Genomic DNA, 23,351 nt, shown 5'->3' on the forward strand with positions numbered 1-23,351 from the left:
TTCCTTCCATATTTCCGTGAAAAATCATCTCTGTCGCGTTTTCAGCCATGAGCGTCGACTTAGCTTAAATCCTGCCATATGCCACCTGAATTTTCATCGCATTTCTTGGTAATGTTTGCTGCTATAAATTTACACATTATAAGCCACTATGTTGCGCTATCATTTGTGGCCAGGTCACTTCAGAAAAAGATATATAGAGCTCAGTGGGCCTTACCTGGTAAAATAAAACGTTGAGTTTAGCTTAATTCCTGCCCCGTGGCCGTTCTCTCTCGCTCTCCACTCTTTTCCTGACGCTGCAGACTTTGGGCCGGTGGAGTTGGCGGTGACGGCGAACGCCGTGGAGGAGCAACTGAAGGAGAGCGTGCAGCAGCAGCAGCAGCGCCGCCGTAGCAGACGTGGATCCAAGAAGGACGAGTACAACATGGAGGTGATGCTGGCCGTGGATGACTCGGTGGTGCGTTTCCACGGCAAGGAGCACGTGCAAAACTACCTGCTCACCCTCATGAACATCGTGAGTAGCACCACACCTATGCTTCCCACCACTATTATCATCATCATCACCACATTCGGTGAGCACTGTGCACTTCCGATTAGCGCAGTTGACGATGTACGGTGCGAAATAATTTCAACATACAAACATTATATAGGCGCCACAGTGACGAGATGTTAACTGCCTGGCTTGATATACCTCGATGCCTGTATATTTGGAGTTTGCATGTACTCTCTCCCTGTGGTCAGGTGGGTTTTTCTCCGAGTCCTCCAGTTTTTACCTCCGTTTAGAATCAACGTGCGTTTTGAGTATTTAGCTGGTAAATGTCCACGTGCATAGCCCCTTCGCTATCATTTGAACCTCATGGCGGTACCCCGGGATACCATGGTACCATAGTGCCCCGGCTCTCGCACAATGTCCGTGATGCAGTCATTTTTAATCTGTTGATGGTCGGCGATGCGGCAATCGATTCATCTCGACAAGCTTTACACGATGCACTATTCAAAGTTGTAATTTTCGATAACGGATTTTTTATGCTGATGTTTGTCGTTTTGACATCGCGGAGTAGCACTGATTTCGGATTGATTGGTACCCCAGTCGCGGAGTTAAGGACACCCCTGTCGCAGAAATAAAATATTTAATTGCCTCGGCCACTTTGTATTATTCGGTACCCCGAGGTACCGCCATAACGATAATTTGTGGCCAGGTCATTTCTGGAAAAAGAGAGCTATATAACTCAGTGGGCCTTACGTGGTAAAATAAAACTTTTTTTACAGCAGCCATGATCTATCCACTGCTAAATGAAGGTCTCTCCCCAAGCCGTCAGCATGAGTTTATCTAATCACTCCATCTGCGCTGTGGGCGTGTTCTTAAACTTAATTAAACGATTTTAATTTTACTAGGTAAGGCCCACTGAGCTAAATAGCAGTTTTTTCAGAAGCGACCCTGCCAGAAATGAAAGCAATCATCACGTGGAAATTCATAGCAGACAAATATTCTAAAACTCATGTTTCTAAATCTGGAGGGGAAAACAGGAGTTACCTGGAGAAAAAATTCACCTGACCACGGGGAGAACATGCAAACTCCAAATATAGAGCAGGTGTCAGGGTCAGGATTGAACCCATGACCTCCTGCATAGCAAGTGATGTAGTTTACACCGCAGCAACCCTGCTCTTGGACGTGCTCCTTTCCTGTCAGTCTTACTCACTGGCCATCGTCCCTTCTAGCGATGACAGGTCCTGCCCAAGCCCCACACTTCTGTCGGTCAATATTTATGATCTCTCTAACTTACATATATTGGCATCCATGTGTCTCTGGAAATAAGCATCTGACTGTTAGCAATCACATGCCAATGTGAGACTAATGCCAGTCTTTAAGCGACCGACAGAAGCAGTAAAAAATCAGCTACAAAAAGACACACACACAATGTAACTGTGTTACAAACATTCCAATGCTGAAAAATTACCCGCAAATGCCTCGAGTGAAATTACTCACAGCAGCAGTAGCAACCCCGACTGCGAAAACTTGACAGGACCCTCCTGAACGGGAGTCTTGAGACTCGGTGAGGCCTTCCTGGGTAAACAAGCCTTGTCATAATAATAATATGACTACCAGATTCAAAATACATCAATTGTGCCCCCAAAAGCTACTCCTTCACATGTGTAGTGTCAACGATTCAGAGACAGAGTTTCTTGGAGGCACTTTCATTTATTAACAACTTTCACGGTGTCATCCGCACACTCTCCACAGTAGCTCAGCCTAGCCTGTACACAACACTAGCCATCTAACACTGACGGCGCTTACTGAGATAGCCAACTACTATCCTTTGTCGCGCAATATCTAGCAGAGACGTTTAGCGACGACGGCGACGAGATGACAGCAACGACGAGATGAGTCCATTCCCAGAACCGGCAGCCTCGAGCCCCCCATTCTCGGCTCCTTTTATGCTCCCCGGCGCGGCCTGGCTCCGCCCTGACCGCGCCTCCCTTCTCGAACCCGCCAGCAAGTTCCAGGGGCCTCCAGACGGGGTCCTCCGTGACCCTTGCCCCAGTTTCTTCCCTCTGCCAACACACCGTGCACACCGTCACCGGCGTGTGTACTGTCTGTCCACCACAGTTGCCGCTGCTGTCCACCAGCCGGCGCTATTACACTACACATGTAATTTACAAACTTTTATTGATTATCCATACAATTAGCTATTTCATTCTTATATGTTATGTTTATTTATTTATTTTCACAATATATTAATTCATATAGATCAATTGCCGCCAAATTGTCGGCCACCCCTTAGATTTGCTATACAAAGCTCAAGGTGAGTCAAAACAGTTACTGGGAGGAACCACGTGGTTCCACCAGCCCACAGCGGATTATTGTGTCCGTCCGTCCGTCGTGCATCCAAAAATGGGAGGGGTGGAGGTGGGTGGAGAGGGGAGGGTGGGAGGGGCTGGGTCGGGAGGGTGGGGAGGGGCTGGGTGGGGAGGGTGGGGCTGGGTGGGGGGTGGGAGGGATGGGGCTGGGTGGGGAGGGGCTGGTCACCCCGTGGTGCCCTTATAAAACTCAACGTTTAACCTACTCACGCCGGCTTGTGCCCGCCCTCACAGTCGGCCATATTTGCGGAATACACCACGCCGCCGTTGACCCTGGCCATTAACCGAGCAACCCAACGTTCCTACCAGCTCCCTCCGCAAAAATGTGTTAACCATGTATAATACAACCTGATGGTGACGATCCTGCGATTGCACCAAAACAGCAATTACTCAACGCATTGGACTTCATTAATCCCCCTCTCCCAAGAAGGTTGTGCTCACAACAGAGGCTTCCACTACACCAGGCAGTTCATCTCACTCCGTGTTTCCTTTGGTCAGATGATCATTGTTGAGAGGTCACAGGGTTTTATCAGATTACACGTCTCACTGGATGATTAGAACGCAAAAAAAAGTTTATTTTTTGTTTGCATACACTGAAGCTTTTGTTAAAGTTCTACGGAAGTGTTGCATCGTGCACCAGACTCGAACGTGAATGAGGAATGACACAACGTGTAAACGATTGCATCAATCATTTCGAGAGTGAGCTGAATTGCTAATTAGCAGTAATCACGCTAACCGTACTCCATAATACATGTTGCAATTATTACATTGCACTGTGTAATTTAGTTCACCGATCGGCGTACGGGTCTTCAGGCATATGTAGTCTCACGCTCAGTTTAGAATCTTACAGAACATGGCTTTAAAAAAATATAAATCTTTTCAAATAAAGGTTTGCTCAAGCTGCAGTTCATTGCAGTAATCCCAAAACGGGTGCTTTCTGCGTCACATTTGATTTGCAATGGAGGCCAATTCTCTATCTTTTCATATAATTCTTTCCACACCCATTACCAACAGCTTATAAATATTTGAAGCCTTCCCAATATGGCTTCATGAATTCATAACTACCAATCTTTAAAATGCCATTCAGAATGAGGTTTTAAAGTGAGATTGAACCGGACTTTAAAATTTAAAGATATTTTAAACATGAGGGGAAGTTGTCAAAATATGTTTTTGTCAACCTCATGTCTGGTGGAGTGGCACACTTCTGAGCGAGTTTGCTGAGAGGGAAGAGCACAGATTGAGTACCTCTGAGATCCTGGATGCGAACCCAGGCAGCCGCCATCAGTACTGGGTTGGTGTTTTCAGCTCGGTTCCCACCGACGACTGCACAAAAACCCCATCAAAACTAAGTTTGGTTTTCCACTTCATTTGGCTAAATTCCAGTTGTAGGAATTAAAATATAGATTTTACTGTCATGCGACTAATTACAAGCAAACATATACAATTTATAATAATAGACTCCCATATATAATGATTTTATGCTTGTATTGTGAGTGTACGAATGCATTTTAACCTATGGATCGTTACACACCCCGTCATACAAAGCCCCATTACCACACAAGCAAATAAAATAACAACATTTCATTCTCAATTGGTGCATGTTTGCTGTCGTTCTGAATAGCGCTTCATTGTCTCTTCCCAAATGTGTTGACTCAGCTTAAAGTACTTGCAAGTTTGTAACAAAACATAAGCAGAGGTCAGAAGATGAATCTCAACCGATTCTTCTACCCACGCTCTACATTTGTCTCACCCTGTCTTATGTACACGACGTATGTTGAACCTTTTTTGCACCGTACATAGCCAATCGTGCTTATCGGAGGTGGGACAATATGAATGCCAATTGCTGAAAGCATTTCCTCAATGATGTTCCGATTTTTTTTTCGTGCATAGGTATGTGATATGAGTCTGCTTGTTTACCCAGGAAAGCCTCACCAAGGTCACAATACATAATGATGTTGCTATGTGTAATATAAATTTAGTAATTTGTAGGTATTTTCATTTGCATTTTTGTCCAATGAAAGTTACATTGTATGATATTTTTTGCTCTGGGATGAAACCGGACATCCTGGAGGAAACTCATGTAGAATAGGGGGAGAACATACAGAATCGACACACTCACGCTCTGCAAAACACGGGGAGAATATACAAACTTCACGCAGAAAGGTGCCCGAGTCGGGAATCGAACCGAGGGACGAATGTTACCACTTCCCTGCCCTGCCGATCGCGGCTGTTAGCTTCAGCGTGTTGTGTGCCATGTGTCTGCCAGAGGCTCCTGGAGTGGGCCCAAGCATTAGACAAACACTATGACATGAAAGCGATTTTATGACGGTGAATTCCTGGCTTGCAGCGAGAATATTAATGCTGCGAGCTGCAGCGAGGCGAGAACCCGCTTTCTGCCCTTCCCGGCTGAGACACGCGGACGATCCTATCAGGATAATTTTCGATGGAATTGCGCCAAAAAACAAGAGTTATCTGATTCAAAATAAGAACAACCGCTCCGTGTATATGATATATAAAACTTTCATCTGGCATTTTAATTTGTGAGTTTATTTATGTTTGATTTAGCTAAATAATATCTTAAATATTTGCACGACTTTAAAATGTAAATGAATAGCTCGCAGTGTGGTTTCCTCTTATATTCTTTGGTTCTTTCGGTAAAGTCACGTAGATAGAAAAATTAAAAAAAGTGAATAAAAAACACTAATGTAGACTGTAGCCTGGTGCTTAATCGGAGTGAGTGTACTGGTAGTCTATAATGTAGACTGTGGTTTCGTCTGTTTAGATTAGGATGGCGTTGGCATTAAAGTGAGAATAGTCTCACCTTCAGTTTATAAAATGGGTCAGCGTGTTTAAACTCACAGTTGAGACTGTATTACGTTTCAGTGCAATGATTATTTAATGCGCCAAATCTAAGCTTGAAATTGTCTTGACACTGCATTAACACTGCAGATGATGTCATTGGAGACAGCATTTAGGCAAATTGGTTTTCAGGCACATTTATTTTTTGATAAAGAAGGCTCAATAGGGTTCTCGTGTGAGCGAGCAGTTGATATCGATAGGAAAAGTCTCAGACAGCAATGAAGGCTCCAACTGTTGTTTGTCTTCATTGCGAAATTTGAAAATAATCTCATGCAAATTGCATGCCAGATCAAAAGCTTGTCAAATTAAAGCCGATGCTTTTAATGACATGGATAGCAAGCGTGCAACGATAATGATGATAATGATGATGTGAAACACTTGGCCGCATTTTATGCGACGCAACACAATTGTGCAAAAGCGTGCTTTTTCATTCCAAAAATATCGTCGCCAAACGATATTATATCAAAGGTTAGACTGATGTTGCATGAATAAATATATATATATATTTGTTGCCAGCTTAGCTGGTTGCCCAGATTACACCGTAATAAAACACACATGTACGTAATTTATTTCATGCACCTGGTTACCATTATGCTGGCATCGGTCACTCACGGATTTTGACTGCAAATATTGGACGAGGTTACAAACGCCACGAGAGCTGGCACCAAGAGCACTGAGTGTTCTCGTTAGGGTACATGGCTGGCACTATGAGAGTTTGACAACCAATATCACCCAATACACATTATGAAGATTGGTTTACTTTCCCATGTTGACATTAAAATATTGTGATGCAGAGCAAACAGTGGTCATTTGTGCATTGATACAAGGTAGAATTTTATCCTGTAAACCTGTAGCTCGCGGGGTGGGGGGGGGGTAATTATTTTCACATACAAATACGCATCGGGCTGCCAGGTTTTTCAATCTGCATAAACTGTTGGGAAACCCGAGGTGCAGATGGTGCTTGTAAAGAGTCTCCCCCAGGGCTTCCTAGTGCCCGAATGATGCCCGGTGCCAGGCATCGCTCTCTTGTGAGCGAGCGCTCGGCTGTGTTGATCGGCGTTTCTACCAACAAAGAACGCTCTTGCACCCTGTACCCCCTCCCACCTCTCGTGCCTCTCCCCGCTCCCTTATGCCAGCCTCTCTCACAGCGCCCCTACCCCTCCCTCTGCTCACCCCTACCTCCCCCGAACCATCCAGCACCATAACGACCTGTTGCCCCACTGATAAGGAATGCCAGCGTCCATTGGGTTCGCGCTAGCCATTGCATGGGTTGGAGAGTGGTCGCATGCCTGCCCCGCGCCCTTTGAAGTATTATCTGCCTCTGAAGAGGAAGCCGCGTGAGCCGGTATTGAGAGCGACGACGATCGGAGGAGGGTGATTTCCAGACATTGTGCGTTTTCCAGCGCATTTCTTTGCCGCGCTGTCAGGAAACGGATGGCTTTTGCTGCCGTTTCAGGAGTCTGTAAATTAAAGCAGTTACTGCACTGACCGCACCGCCTTTTTTGGTGACCGCACAAGTGATGTCAGCGTTTTGTGGGCCACCACACCACGCCGTTTGTAGTATGTCAATCGTCACGGCTCCTGTGCCGCCACCCTCCCCCTGCGGATGGTCTGATCCCTTGCCTTCCATCGTCTGCCCTCCTTGCTCCCCCCGCCCCCCGCCGCCCCACCCCCCTATTCTTGATGTTTGGTGAGCATCGCGAGAGCCCGGGGATCAAAGCTCTCGTTTTTGACCGTAGGCTTGTTGCGCCGCTGGAAGGCGGTCCCATCTTGGAAATGTCATCCGAATCCCTCTGATGTGTTTTTGGGGCCATGCCGCACGTTGTTTTGGCGCGACGTCCGACGTTCCACTCCGCACACGCTAGGGGCGTGGGGGGGCGTGGGGGGGGGGGGGGCTTCTGTGGGAACTGAAAGGAGCGGGAGTGAGGAATCCCTCATCTGCGTTACGCACACTTGCTTTGCAGCGCGGGCGCGAAAACCGGCGTGGTTGTGTGACCCGCTTGACTGAGCTGCCCATCGCCGGGTCTCGTGGCCCGCAGCCAGCTCGACGACCGCAGCGTTCACGGTCGTATTTAGCGCGTTCGTGGTGGCATTATTTTAGTTTCTTAACCTTTGTCAGCACTAAAGAGCTGTCGGACATTTATAGGGAATGCATTAATGGCCAGCGTTCGCGCGATTATCCTCCAGGGCGCTCGGCGATACAGAGGCCCTTTATTGTTATACAGCTGCGGGCTACACAACAGCTGCAGGAAGAACAACCACAAAAGCTTGCTTGTAAATAGGTTTCAATGCGCGTATTTATTCCAGTAATTGTGAGTGCAAACTGCAAAGGGATCCCAGGTTAATGATTTGTGGAGCCCCCCCCCGCCCGCTCGCACTTTATACGCTTTACAAAACGAAACGCGTGTAAGCATGATCAACTCTGCTGTGTGCTGTTATAGTGACCGTGTCACTTGCGCAAGGCTTTGCGGAGTAATGCATTAAACAAAGGGCCGTTATTCACTAGTCCCTGCAGAGCTGTTCCGTCAAATGCCGCAAGGCTGCTGCTATAGAGAAATTAACTTGCAAAATTCGTCGTTAAATGTCACATCCGTAGACCGTAGCAGAAAAGCAGTCACATTTTGATGCACGTCCATAATAAGCAATTTGCTTAGTGTTAATTTTTTTAAATGCATTTGATTGGCAGTCTATCTATTGTGTGTACAATAATAAAGGTCAGCCGTGTAAATGGTACTTGTGCAGCAAAGGTCCCTCCTATATCAAGGGAAATATATGTATACTGTGAGCCTATGACCAAATAACCTACAATGCAACAGATGCCATAAAAGCTCAGCAGGTATTTGAGCCTGGACAGTGGTTTAATGGGTGACCACAATGCACAGCGGAGCTGTGGGGTTAGGTGGTGGGCAGCAGAGGGCAGTGCAATAAAATGTATTATTGTACTGTACTTCTATGTTCCCAAATCTATGCTCCCCGCCTTCACCAACACGCACTGACCGGTGTGGTCAGGTATGGTCATGAGGGCCTGTACGGAGTGTGGATGCCCTCATCCAGCAGTGAATTGACATAAATGGCTGTGCGTGTTTGTATAGCGCGTGTGTGTGTGTATGCACCTGTAATTCAAAGACTTGGGGAAAGGGTTCGTGGACAATGCAAAGATGCATACATCACAATCTTGCGATATCTACTGTCTGGGAAAACTGGTGCCTGGCAGAGGTAATGCAGCAAGTCGGTGTTTTCAATTATGCTTGTGGAGGTTGTGTGTTTCTCCCCGATATGCAGTGGTTATCTCTGGGCATACCATTGTAATTCCATAGATGGAACAATTTTTCAAATAAATAAATGTATATCACATAAATAAGGTGACTTATCAAGAAATATTTGACACTAGGTGGGGTTTTTTTCTGGCTTCAATTTTATTTAAAGTGAGAACTAAAAAAGACCAGGGTGAGTCTCATTCGCAAGAGTGACTCGCAGGGTTGCGATTTCCGCATGGAAAATGCGGAAGGAGGGTTCAAATTTTCCCGCATTTTTGCTAAAGTCAACCGCAAACGGTGGAAAGACTACTCCTATGACCGCGCGCTTTTAACAACACGTTAATGCGTTCTATTGGAAAGGATACATCATGTACATGTGCTCGTAATCACGGCTCCGCATTTGAATAAAGTATGTGGTTCTTGTGCGGAAATGCGGAAATCATATATTCATTCCAATCAGTAACTCAAAGCCCTACGTGATGCTGGGCCTTGCATGTATCCTTTCCAATAGAACGCATTAACGTGTTGTTAAAAGCGCGCGGTCATAGGAGTAGTCTTTCCACCGTTTGCGGTTGACTTTAGCAAAAATGCGGGAAAATTTGAACCCTCCTTCCGCATTTTCCATGCGGAAATCGCAACCCTGGTGACTCGGGGGCATTGTCAAGCCTTCCAATAGGGGACAACGGTTGCTCCAGTGTGTATGTGCCCAATTGAATAATTTTCTCATTTGCCAAATTGTGGACCCTGACGCCGATACGCGATGGCCTCCTCTTGCGAATGACCCCACGCGATTCTCTGACATCCATTGTAAAGTAGGTGGCGTGGATGATTTTTATACGTAGAAAGTTTTTTTTACAAAACACGTGCAGCAATAAGCAGGGCGGATGCCAAATTCGAAACGTGAACCCCCGCAACGTGCCACCGCTAGGCCGCGTCACCGCCACTCATATATGCACCGTGTTTAATACGGAGAAAGTTACGTCGACATTATTAATAGTAACCAACTGAGTTATGTCATTACTATTACACGTGTGCATGCTGCTGGAAGGTACGCCGCAGGATGATCAGCGGACTAACAATATCCCTACCGCTGCAAAGCACGGTGATTTACTCGGGGGAAACGGTCCCGGTTTGAGATTTCATTTCGGCTTGATTAGCGGTGTCTACAGCACAATAATTCGTCTAAATATATAAATCACGGGGGCTCTGAGGGTTACTAAATAAGGCCATCGAGCCAGGAACTGGGGGCCCGAGTTTTAAATGGCAACAGCTAACACCGGTCCGTCCGTGTTTAGAACGCAGTCGCAGCCAACCGTCCGGCTCGGTCTGTTCAACCGAGTTTTGTTCCGTGTCATCGGGCTGCTCATAAAGTATCACCTCGCTTCCATAAAACTGTAATACAAAGTAGCTTCTGAGGAGTTACAGGGTGAAGGGAGTGTGTAAAAGGTTTGTTTTTGTAATTGACCTTGTAAATACCATCCTCTGACCTAGTTCAGAAGTCAGCCGCCTTGAGAAAACACAAGTATGTGACCCTGATGCTCAGACCCAGGGGGATGAAGTGATTGAGTGTCGGCACATGGGACGGGCTGGCGGCACGTCTACAAAGCTCACGCTTCTGCGACCGATAAAAACCACGCGATGCCCTTTAGAGAGAACCGCAGACGCGCGGCAGCCTCTCGAAGCCGGTTGCCCGCGTCCGCCGACGGTAGTTGCACGCGATTGCAATCGACGGCGGCGTGGGCCATGCACACGCGCAACGGTTTGCGAGTGTCTATTGCTGCCGGGCCGGCCTCCGATGCAGCGGTGGGTCCCAGCACCGCGTGGAGGCTTTGTAATTGTAATTGATGGCACTGTCAGCGAGGTCTGGTGGTCTGGGTGCTAACGGGCGCTCGGATTAGCCGCGGGCATTCTTTGCATGCATGGTCAAGCGTCTGAATTGTGGAAGCTTGAGCCAAGACTGCAGCAAAGCAGGGTTTAGTCATTATTACCATATTAATGATTCGGATCTTTGTGCAAACTGTGAAGATGGTCATTAGTATAATACGGTACTTTTCGCAAATTCAGTTTAATATGCTAGATTCCTAGACATTTCAAATCCAGCCAAAGGGAGACTGGATGCGAGTTCTAATGCAGTAGAGTAGAGGACATTTTGACACTCCGGTATGAAGAGAAAACTATCTGGGTGTCCTGATGCTTCTGCTGCTGCATTGGCAGCGGTGCACTAAGCACAAACATCAGCAACAAAAATGCAACACGTTCCTCAACAACACTTTGGCCTTTAAAGGGAAAAACAAATGACGGGGCGACGTTTCGGGCGTTGCGCTTCGAAGAAGGGCCGTTGCCCGAAACGTCACCTGGTATATATTGTATTTATTTATTTTCCTTCTCAGGCCCCGCAATGTTATTGACGCACGCATGGAGCCCTGCAGGGTGACGGGGAGGGCAGGGGGGTGGTTGATGCGCCTACTTGCGGGTATTAAGGGGCGGGGGAAGCGCAGCGATGCGTGAGGCCACCGCTTGTCGATGCCGTGCACGACCCGCGGCGCCTTGGGCGGCCGTTGCGTCACGGGGAGGGGATCGCGGCCGTCCGCGCGAGCGCCATTCTGCGGCTGCTCGCTTGCGCATTATTTTTTTGGGGGGGTGGCGGGGGGGGCATCTCCTAGCCGTCAAATCGCAAAGCGGAGCCGGGTGTGCGATCCGGTGCCTGGAAAGCAATCGAGGTTAAATCAAAATAGACCACGCTTGTACTTGGAACAATTTAGTGTTTTTGTGATGCTGCACAAATATCAAACACTCAACATCTCTGCTATAATGATGATGATTGGCCATGCCCTAAGACGTCACCTGTTATTGTTTATTTAGTTTTGGGCAGTGTTATTGATGAATGCGTTGAGTTTTTGTTACTTGTACTTTGTGGTTTTTTCGCCGGATGTTATGTTGTTGAATGTCATTGTTTTCAACGTTTCCCATGACAACAGCGTCCTGTGCGGCTTTGCTTTTTCTACAATTTGTGCCAATGTTTTACATTACAGCAGCACCGTGTTACGAACCAAATTGGCATTAATAGTTGTCCACTGTATCAATTGCAAGGACATGTTCTTTGCAAGCATCGCATTTTATTTTGCAAGAGGATATGCGGCTTGAGGCGTGGAGATAAGAAGAAGTCTCTAATCTCAGTCTCCGTTATCTGAACATCAATGCAGGGAAGAAAGCACGCTGGATCGTGATGGCCATTCCTTTCATGGCAATTCTTTTTAAGCTTTATCACGTAAACAGAACGTGCCAATTCGTTGCTAGTACAGCACACCGGTGTGTTTGAGATTAAATCCACAACATTTACAATCTGAATACTCAGATTGTAAATGCCGTGGATTTACTCTCCAACTAATTGGCTGTGTCGGGTGGTGGCGGCTTTAATGACACTTATATTTTTACGTGATCTAATCCAAAAAAACTATATTATGGATGATAATGGTCGCGAAAGCCTATGTGTTAAACTATACTCTTTGCTTCTTTCAGTAAAGTCAGGTAGGTAGAAAAAATAATAGACCACGACGTTTCGATCGCAACACAAGCAATCGTCTTCAGGTAAAAAACATGGGTAAAATCTGCTGAGGCAGGCTGTTTATGAAGGTTTAGAAATGGGCGGGGCAGCTAATGTTAAATGCAAGCTCGGCCCTTGCCGATTGCTTGTGTTGCGATCAAAACGTCGTGAGCTGTTATTTTTTTCTACCTACGTGACTTTACAGAAAGAACCAAAGAGTATGGATTCCTGCAGTCACGGAAACTTCCAATCAAGATGATGTGTTAAACTGTTTGAAGCTTGATTCATGATTTACAACTAAACGTATTATTTGACATGTTACATACTATATCGGTGTTTAATTTTGTAGTAAGTATGCTGGTTTACCACGCATCCTTTGTGCATAAGTGTATCGTTTTTTTTCATGGAGGCATTGAGTGGAGGCATTGAGTGCTTGGAGTGGAGCGGTGGCGCAGTGGTTATCACACTACGCTATAAACCTGGTCTCCCTGAGTTTGATTCCTAGCCATGGCTGACAACCAGTAAGCAAGCAGTGTTGGACAGCCCCTACACCAAGCTTTACTCACCAGCCTGGTGAAGTATGGTCAATCAACCTCCATGACTGACATTGTTGTGGAGATACATTCATCCAGCAGTGGAGTGATACAGTTCCGTGCATTAATGAGTCTTGTTCTTGGCTTCGGAAGAGAGGAAGATGGGAGCGTGAGGGGACAATCTCGTATGCACGTACTTACTGATGTTGAAATGTGTCCCTGTTGGGGGGCAGTGGTTAACACACTGCGCTATGAACCCAGCGACCTGAGCTCGAATCCCGCTTAGGGACCAATAACGGTGGTGATTATTTGAACCGGTTCTCAGCCTCCCCTACGTCGACTCAGCCTTTAACGAGTACTTGGCGCAGCGGGGAAAATATCAGCACTGGAGAGACAATGGTGGCTGGGCGTGGTGTTGGCCATCGACCCCCTCGTGTGCCACGCCAGGCCCTCATAGATACTCACTGACAGTACTTGCCCTTAGAGTCCGTGAAAGGCTATACGGGGGAATCATTATCTTTGTCCTGTCCCTGCAGGTGGATGAGATTTACCACGACGAGTCCCTTGGCGTTCAGATCAACGTGGTCCTCGTGAGGCTCATCCTGCTCGGATACAGACAGGTTCGTGAGGGACTCTCCCATCGCTGGGACACGCTGGGACGGGGTGCAACACGAGGGGAGTACGGGCAGGATTGTGAAATCATCAAACCACAACCACCACCACCATCATCACCACCACCACCAACCTGATGGCTTTGGGGCCAAGTCGCTTGTAAAAGCAGTGGCCAATTACTGCAAGGCAAATCCGTTCTTTTTTGTGTAGGTCACCAAGTCTTCTGCCTCCAGTGTAAATACCCCATGCGCATTTTACCGTGCCAACTGGCCTGTTAAGCAAACATAATTTTTAAGTTAACAGTGGCCGGGAGAGTGAAGCCAAATATAACTGCCGGTGCAACGTTTACACAATTTGGATTCCATGTGAGTAGCATTACAAAGATGTTTCCGCACTCAAGGCAGTTTGAATCTGAGGGCAACACACCACCCTGCGCGCTGATTGGAGTGTTGTAGCACTCGCAAATTCGCCATGACCCGCGTGGCCCATTACGGCATGTCAGTCCAAATAAAATGCCATACTCCGCTCTCCTCTTACTTATCATGGCCACACAGGCTGCGGACAATTTTCGAATCCCACAGCAGCTGCACTGTGTTTCCTCCCCCCTCCAATGCACTGGTGCGATTCAAATTGCCCCAACTATATTTGAATATTAATGATAATGCCTTGGGGTTTTTTTTTCTTCATTATCCACAGAAGCCTCACTGATTCCCAAGAATCTCTTTCAGGAGGGTCTTGTGTTGGTATGATTCGCTAGTTCCACGCGTAAGTGTTTTGCATGTGGAAGCAAAATGGAAAACCTGGAGAACCCCCCTCCCCCTCCTTCTCCACCCTTATGAGGAGGATATCGCTCGTAGCTCTGCACAGATGTATTTAATAATCTATTGACTGTATGGCCATCCCCCTGGCCACGATCCAGCTCAGTAGTTTTATCGTGTGTGTGCGAGCCACCAATTCTGGCTTCCAAAAGTGCTGAATAACAGGAGAGCTCCACCGCGCTCACACGAACCGTGGTAGATGTCACACACGCACGTCATCTCACACTCGCCGAGGCCACTTAAGGTGATGGTATCATCTTTGAAGGTGTTATCTTTTATTATTTACATTTACGCTTATTTGACCCAGTAAATCCTTACTGAGTCAGGACTCTTATTCAGGAGGGTCCTGCCAAGTTGTCGCGGGAAGGAGGCGATGTTGCTTTGTTTGATCCTAATCGAGTGCCGAGTCGTTCTATGTGTCAATAATAAAGCACCCAGACTTCTCATTCTTTGCCATGGCTAAAAGCACATATAAGCAGTTATGAGCTTTCACGTGTAAATAAAACAACATATCTTATGTCGCTTCATGCATTGAATAGACTCGCATAGATTGCATGGAGTGCTCGTGCCAATAACATGGCAATCCAGCAGCATCTTATTTAACAATCTGAGGAGACCCAGAAGGTGGATACCAGGCCAGAGTTTGCTTGCTTAGACAAATGCTGCGTCCGTGTGCGAAGCCGGTTAGCAGTTGTATTCCCGCTCACGGCCAGAGGCTATATGGGGGGTGTTTGTCTCGTGCGTGTTTGGTGCGTGCAGTATGGGGAGCGGCAGTGCACAATGCACTCAGAACCCGGCCGCCCGAGTTTGATTCCCACTCACGGCCAACACCAGTTCAGTATATGTGAATCGATCCTGGGCCTCCCCTAGGTCGTCTCGGCCTCCAGTGAGTAACTGGTGCGATGTCTAAGCATCAGCACTGGATGATACAAAGGCGGCCGGGCATAGTACTGGCCACCCACCCCCTCGTGTGCCGTGCCGGCCTTCATAGGCACCGCCCGCGAACAGCACTCGCCCCAACAGTCTTGTCATGACGATATGGGGGGGGGGCGTGGGTGGGGAATCTTTGTTTTCGTCTTTGATGCGTGCAGTCCATCGGTCTGATCGAGCGGGGGAACCCGTCGCGCAGCCTCGAGCAGGTGTGCCGCTGGGCCCACACGCAGCAGCGCACCGACCCCGCCCACCCGGAGCACCACGACCACGTCGTCTTCCTCACGCGCCAGGACTTTGGGCCGGCCGGCATGCAAGGTGCGCCGGCGGGCGACGCGGCACATCGGGCATGGAGGGGCAGGGGGGGTGTGACCCGTCGGGCGCACGCACTTTCCCTGTGCATAACAAGCGTGTAGCCTACGCAGTCCCTGAGGGGCAAGGACAGTTAGAGGGCAAGCATAAAGGATGGGCCGGCATGGCGCGCGAGAGGGTGGTGTGGCCAGTGCCACGCCAAAGCCGCCTTTGTCTCCCCAATGGTGATGTTTACACACCGCACCAGGCACTCATTTGAGTAGGCTGAGCGACCTAGTAGAGACCCAGGACCGGTTCAGATAATCGTCGCCGATGTTACCCGTGAGCGGGAATCGAACTCGGGTCGCTGAGTTTTGTAGCGCAGCGCAATAACCGCTACACTACCACTCCCCACATTCACACGCATACACACATGTACACACGCATGTACATGCGCATGCTTGTATAAGAGCATGCACATTAGCAATTTGCCCCACATTAGAAGGAAAATGAATCCATTGCAGAAAATACTATCCTGGAGCACTTCATGGCATTTATGGAATTAGGCCGGACATTTTTGGACCCTCACTAGGAAGACCACCCAGGCGATTGCTTATTTATTTACAAAACGGTCTCATTTGTAGAGAGCCCATTAGTTGGTGGTTCAGGCAAAAGTGATTTCAGCGGCATACTTGCAGCACGCACTCACGCATGCACGCATGCACTCACTCACGCACACATGCATTCACACACTCACGCACGCACTCACTAAAAACGAAACTTTTTTTTACCAGGTAAGGGCCACTGAGTTATATAGCTCTTTTTCAGAAGCGACCTGGCCACAAATGATAGCTCAACAAAGTGGCTTAATGTGGAAATTTATAACAGCCAAATACTCTAAATGCACATTCATTCTAAATGTGGAGGGAAAACCCGGAGGACCCAGAGAAAAACCCATGCAACCACGGGGAGAGAGACAAGCAAACTCCAAACGTACAGCGGGCGTCAGGGTCGCGATCAAACCCACGACCTGCTGCAGTTAACATCTCGCCACCGCGTTCCCACCGATCCCGGCTCATGTCACGGTCACCGGGTGGTCGCTGTGCTCCGTGCAGGCTACGCGCCCGTGACGGGCATGTGTCACCCGCTTCGGAGCTGCACCCTGAACCACGAGGACGGCTTCTCGTCCGCCTTCGTGCTGGCCCACGAGACTGGCCACGTGTGAGTATCCGCCCCATGACGAGCGCCCTCCCTTGGCGCCTACCGGCCACAGCGCCTCTCACTTCGATCATTTTTTGTTTTCACCCGTTATCGCCCCGGCTTTGGACAACGTCAACGTGGCATACACGAGTTGCAAAATAACAATCGACGATTGTAATTGAGTATTTGGCATTGTTGCGCAGTTTAGCGTGGAGCTATCACGAAAGCGCTCTGATTCACAGATGGACATCGTCAACCAGTAGGGGGCGATGTTGCTATGCGTAGTCCCAGTTGACCAATTTAAGGGTCATTTTTCAAATTTGGACCGTGATGCCAGCATATAATGGCCTACTCGTTTTTAATGACATCAGGGGATTCCTTAGCATTCACTGCGAAGCGGACGGAGGGTAAAAATGTGGTTAATACAGCCACAGTACTAACCAGGGTGGCCCACCGTGTTTGAACGACGAACCTCTGCAGAAAGCGGTGAACGCAAAATCAATGGGCCGCCTGACCATGCCGAAAACACTTTGCGCTGTTTTTATGAGTCGGTTGTACTTGCAGATTTTGTTCAGTTGGTTTAAGGTGCTGTCAAATAACGTGCCAATCGAGCTGCGGCGTGCTCAACCACCTCTCAAAGAGAGTGAATGATGCAATAAGTGCCATGTTGAGCCAAGCTGTGATGCAGTCCCAGCACACGGTGGCGGTTTAGCTGTGGCAAGCCACTGGCGTGAGACATGCCGGGACATAAAGGTGAAGAATGCCACAGCCCATTGACGCTCTCTGTACCACATCTCAGCATATATTTCCACAGAAGAATTAGATTTTGGAATAGCTTTAAATCTTGAATGTCTTGAAGTGCCATGCTTTAGATGAGAGTTCAGCCCCCGGTGAAATCTCCACGATGAGCACGAGTGTTCGTCTGTACCTGAAGCATTACTTGCCATCAGGTGCTAGTGGCTTTTTGTTATGTAGTGGCATTAACAGAGCTTTGAAGATCTCCTCCAGGTTAGGTTTAAAGCATTAATTGTGCAGCGTGGCCAGATTATGTGATAAATGCGATTTGTATAAAGGGCTTTTCAGTCTAAAATATTGATAGCCGTTCATGGACCTTGGATCAAGGGTTAAACCACCAGCTCTAATCACATATCCTCTTCCCCCAACCACCACCAACCACCGCCATCACTGCCACCACCAACAACCCAACACAACCACGACTACTATTGACTCGCCACCACAACTGCCAACGTTCCAATGCAACCACCACCACCCAACACCACCACTATCACCCCAACACTACCCCAACCATCACCACATCCACCACGCCAATCACCACCAACATATCAACCACCACGATGACCGACAACACCGCCACTGCTGCCACCACTACCCTAACCACCACCACTACCACCACCAATCCAACATCACCGACACCACCACCACCACCGGCACAGCCTGGGCATGGAGCACGACGGGCAGGGCAACCGCTGTGGGGACGAGACGAGCATGGGCAGCATCATGGCGCCCCTGGTGCGTGCCGCGTTCCACCGCTACCACTGGTCCCGGTGCAGCCGCCAAGAGCTCGCCAGATACATTCAGTAAGTCTCACCGCGCAACCTCGAGTGATGCCACAGGAATGCACGCCGGGGCTCGTAAAGTGGTGGTTTTGCGATGAGCTGAGTATTTCTGCTCGAGGAGTAAATAGGTCGTGTAGACCGGAACGCCATGTGCAGTAGGCAGGTGTACGCGAGTGTGTGTGCGTGTACGGACGTAACGCTGGCAAGCACGCGGTGTCGATGTCGTTATTGTGGCGGTGTGACGCAGCCCACGCTGACCAGCATGGTGAGGTACGGTCACATATTGCACGTGGATTAGAGGACATACGCACGTTGGAGACACCATCATTTTGAGTGGAAGCGAGATTGGCGAGAACACGTCATGACGAGGAGTGATGATGGCCAGTGGACACTGACAACTGAATGGTGGCAGCTCAAGGAGGGAAGGCGCCCGAGACCCCATTCACCACGGCAATGGAGCAATGAAATGAGCTCACGTGCAGGAGCTAGATGGTTGTATCACGAGACGGTTAGAGATGGGCAATGGCTTGGGGTGGCCTTCATCCAGCAGTGGATAGATCTTGGTATGGCATGTGATTAGTGGATGATCCCGCACCTCCAGTTAGCATGGTTGGCGACATACATACAAACATACACATACGACTTATGTTTGAGAATCAATTATTGCGCGCAGACTGAAACGCAGTATGCAATACCTTTTTGGAGTACAGGTGTGTATGTGTGCAAGTATGTATGTGTGTATGTGAGTCTGTCTAAATTACTTTCCCGAGCATATATACTGTGGTCACGTCAAACCGGGCTATACACTGGAAATGCAGCATTACCCTTCGAGTGTGTGCACAATGGCGGTGTTGTGAAACGCAAATGCGATGGCAATACCAATCGCTCGTTATTTTGCACACTGGCTTAATTGTGCCATTAGGGACTGTGGATTTCAGTGGCAGGGCTTCAAAGAGCTGGCAGGGCACAGAGGCACGAATTCTGGGACAACACGAGAGAAAATTTAATTGTGCGCCGGGCAGGCATGCAAAGCACATTTAGAAACGATTTCTGTAAATGTGCAAGTTATTATTGAACCACCAATACAAAACAAAAACGTTCCATGTGCAAATGGTTTGTGCATTAAAAACGAGGAAGAAAAAAAGTTGACCGCATTTTTTTTTTATTCCGCTTATACAGTAGTAGCTGCTGAGCATATTTTTCCCTTTAAATAATAGTACTGTATATGGCCAAGGTTTATAAAGCTAATGTTACCTGCGCAATCCTGCACACATTTATTCCTCCTGCCACATCTGTTAAGATTCGGCGTGCAGACCGCCTTGCGTCCTATATGCAAGTCAACGATTTATTTATCGCGTGAATCTTTGCTTTTTTAAATACCAAAACAACCGCTGTTAAAGAAAAGATCAACGGGCACGCTTTGCGATCGAAGACGACGACGACGGCTCACGTTGTTGTTCTCCCCGTCGTGTTCCCACACGCACCCACGCACGCAGCTCGTACGACTGTCTGCTGGACGATCCGTTCGACCACGGCTGGCCCAAGCTGCCCGAGCTGCCCGGCATCAACTACTCCATGGACGAGCAGTGCCGCTTTGACTTCGGCGTCGGATACAAGACGTGCAATGCCGTACGTGATCGTTGCCCCCCGCTGGCCCGCCGCTGCTCACGAACACCGCGGTTCGGTCTATCGGCCACTTCCAGCCGGTGACCCCAGGGGTGACGCTCTCCGTCAGAAACGCCGATAAAGGCCTCTAATCAATGCCCACGCAATTCGGAAATTATCCTGCAGGTTTTAATGCAGTATTAAATTTTCACCGTCTTCGAATTAATTACATTAAATAAATAAAAATCCCCCAGTTTTATTTCCACCGTAAATAAATATTTCACAATAATAATGCTATTTAGTTATGCAGGAAAACTTCACTGGGTGAATTGGAATGTTTGTGCCATTGCCATTAATGAGTGTCTGAGCGTGGGAGAGGCAACGGGAAGAGTGCCTTAAGAAAGGCGCACACATACAAGGGGATGGCACTCCAAGCTCCACAGAGATGAGATTATTCCAATAATTCACTGTTATTACTGCCACCTGGCCATATCGTAGCCCAATGGGTTTGGGACTTTCACAAATCCTCGTGGGCGAAAGGTGATGGTGAAAATCGCTCGCTCACGCAACCACCGGCGGAAGGGCTTCCTACTTGAGGGAGCTAGAGATAGGCCGTTTAGAAAGTATTTTGACCTCCATCTTCCACATTGGCCAGACGTCTGCGAAGACCCGGGGAGAGCTCCAATGCTCATCGCGGCAGCGTTGCGATCGTCTGCATTGAAATCACAAAATGATGACCATCATCATTACCGATCTCCGTGCCCTTGTTTTGTACCCGTGGCAGTTCCGCACGTTCGACCCGTGCAAGCAGCTGTGGTGCAGCCACCCCGACAACCCCTACTTCTGCAAGACGAAAAAGGGCCCTCCGCTGGACGGGACTGAGTGCGGGACCAGCAAGGTGCCCACTCGCGTGCCCCTCCTTCTCTCCCCGCACTCTCGTTTTTATTTTAAAGCGTGCGACGAAGGTTTTTCGTGGACACGCCGTGTGTAAGCTCTCCCCCGGTGTAGTTTCGGGTCGTGCCGCGTGCTGTTTCGGCACATTGTCAGCGATGACCAAGGACAAATCTGCTTTCAGTGGGTGATGATAGAACATCAGTAGTCAGGCACCCCGTTTGTCGAATGTCTTGCCCCCAGTTCGTTGAGCATGCTCGGTCAGTCGAGGTTTTTAAGGCTGGCCTGAAAATATGTATTTTCTCTTAGCTTTATCCGTCTATGTAGGATTGTTTTACTCTTAGTTTTAATGTGAAGGGTGTTTACTGGGATTGTGTTGTCAAGTGCCGTGAGGCCTTGCGTGAATTGCGCTATACATAAAACCACTTATTTAACCAACCAACTGAGGGAGAAAGTGAGCTTCTCAATTCCGTTTCTAGCACTTGTTGTGAAACGCCGAACCTCGTGCCACGGTAAAACCCGAAAACACATCACAGCGCGAGAGCTCAACTGCGGCAGCTTGCCTCTTTTGCGAGGGGTCTGAGTCACAGGGGACTGTTCAATACACGGGAGTACACGCATTTTGACAAACATTAATTGCGTTCATTAATATTATGATAGGCGTGTGAATGAATGAATGAATACATCAAATAAACGCATTGGCGGAACATCGGTGGTAAGCGGTATAGACAATTATTTTTTGCAGTATTTTTATTATTCCAGCAAACGCCGGTCAGAAAATCTTGCGTGGTCTGTCAAAATCAGTTCTGGTGATGTCGAAGCAATCAGAAGATGAACGTTACGAGCAGCTCAACAAGAAACTTCACAGTCTGTTGCTGTATAGCAGCACCCGCCATGATGATGATTGGCTGCTCCGTGTTCCAAAGGCAGATTTGGCTCCTCTTTCCAAAGACTTGATCGGATGATTCCTCGATTCAATGGACCCAAATCAAAGGCCAATGTTGACCTATTTTTTTTTTAAGTTTCAGGAGACTGAATAAACCTTCGAATCACGTCAAACTTCGCCACAGGGTCAATTAATGACTGATAAAATCTAAATGTCAGACTGTGATTCAAATTTAGATTTTAGACTGTTTCATGAGGACCGGTGTGTTATGCTGCATCGGTGTACCGCCAATACGTCCAAATGTGCATTTTTGAGCCAGTGAGAGCCTCGTTGGGGCGGAAAGTCTCTCTTGCTTTTTGTCAAACTTGTAAGAGACATCGAGCTCAAAATGGATCTGTCCAACCGATGTGGCGTCTTCTTGTGCACGGCTAAAATTAAGCGGGCAAGAGGCGCTGACTGCCACAGAAAGTAAAAAAGCTGCTAATATGGAAACGTGTGGAATTCTCAGGCAATGTCATCCGAAAACTCTCAAGTGTCATTCGAGAACGATGAACGGTGTAACAGCGTTCGCAGTGTGTTTAAAAATTACACGATCTAACACGTCCGTTGCTCCATTGTGGCACGTGAATGCTGGAACGGTCTTCGAGCTCATTATTTCATCAAACTGCTCATGTTTTTACAGTACACTCTGTGTTTATGTAACCTTTACTCATTTGTGTGCGTGCTTGCTTCTGCATTTATTTGTATGCATATTTTCAAATTTGTGTGTGCGTCTGTACAAGTGTTTGTGTGTCCTTCGTAATGAGGCTTGCATCTGTGCATGCAGTATTTGTTTGCTTGTGTGCGTTTGCTTGAAATGGTGGTGCAGAGATTAGCGTGCATGTGCGACAAACCCGTAGACCTGGGTTTGATTCACAGTCATGGCTGACATCGGCAGCGAGTGATATCTGAACCAGTCGTGGGCATTGCCTGAGTACCTGAATATCAGCGCCGGGGAGAAAAAGCACCCGGGCATGGTGCTGACCAAACTCCCCACTCGTACTCACTAAAAGTGCTTGCCCCAATAGCCTATGTAAGCTACACGGGGATCCTTTGTCTGCGAGTATTTGCTGACGCGTCTCTGCTGGGTGCCTTGTGTGTGTGTGCGCACGCGCGCCGTGAGCAGTGGTGCTTCAAGGGCCACTGCATGTGGAAGAGCAGCGAGCAGCTGGCAGGGGAGGACGGGAACTGGGGTCCGTGGAGCAAGTTCGGCGCGTGCTCGCGCACGTGCGGGACGGGCGTGCGCTACCGCACACGCTCGTGCCACAGCCCCGCGTGAGCACCCACAGTCTTCAACAGCAGCAGGACCATTACCATTGCTACTGCAATAATCATCAGCATCATCGTTACGAATGCGACGGTCACGATCGTCACCAGCACCAAATCGTGATCGTCGTCATTACCCTCACCAAAATAGTTACCACCAACAACACATCATCACCACGATCAAATT

General features: G+C 48.2%; 1 protein-coding gene across 2 annotated transcripts in view; it reads left to right on the forward strand.

Moving 5' to 3' along the window:
* LOC133350736 (A disintegrin and metalloproteinase with thrombospondin motifs 3-like) overlaps window positions 1-23,351 on the forward strand; it is a 73,598-nt gene that overhangs the window by 26,027 nt on the left and 24,220 nt on the right. For both annotated transcript variants that reach the window (XM_061565418.1, XM_061565419.1), the window contains exons 5-12: window positions 300-511; window positions 13,586-13,669; window positions 15,571-15,727; window positions 16,816-16,921; window positions 18,355-18,498; window positions 19,974-20,106; window positions 20,867-20,980; window positions 23,025-23,173. In XM_061565418.1, coding sequence (XP_061421402.1) covers window positions 300-511; window positions 13,586-13,669; window positions 15,571-15,727; window positions 16,816-16,921; window positions 18,355-18,498; window positions 19,974-20,106; window positions 20,867-20,980; window positions 23,025-23,173 — 1,099 coding nt within the window. The remainder of the gene's footprint in view (window positions 1-299; window positions 512-13,585; window positions 13,670-15,570; window positions 15,728-16,815; window positions 16,922-18,354; window positions 18,499-19,973; window positions 20,107-20,866; window positions 20,981-23,024; window positions 23,174-23,351) is intronic.

This window comes from Lethenteron reissneri, chromosome 34 (assembly GCF_015708825.2).
Source record: "Lethenteron reissneri isolate LAM-NWPU_2019-01 chromosome 34, ASM1570882v1, whole genome shotgun sequence".
Taxonomy (NCBI): Eukaryota; Metazoa; Chordata; class Hyperoartia; order Petromyzontiformes; family Petromyzontidae; genus Lethenteron; species Lethenteron reissneri.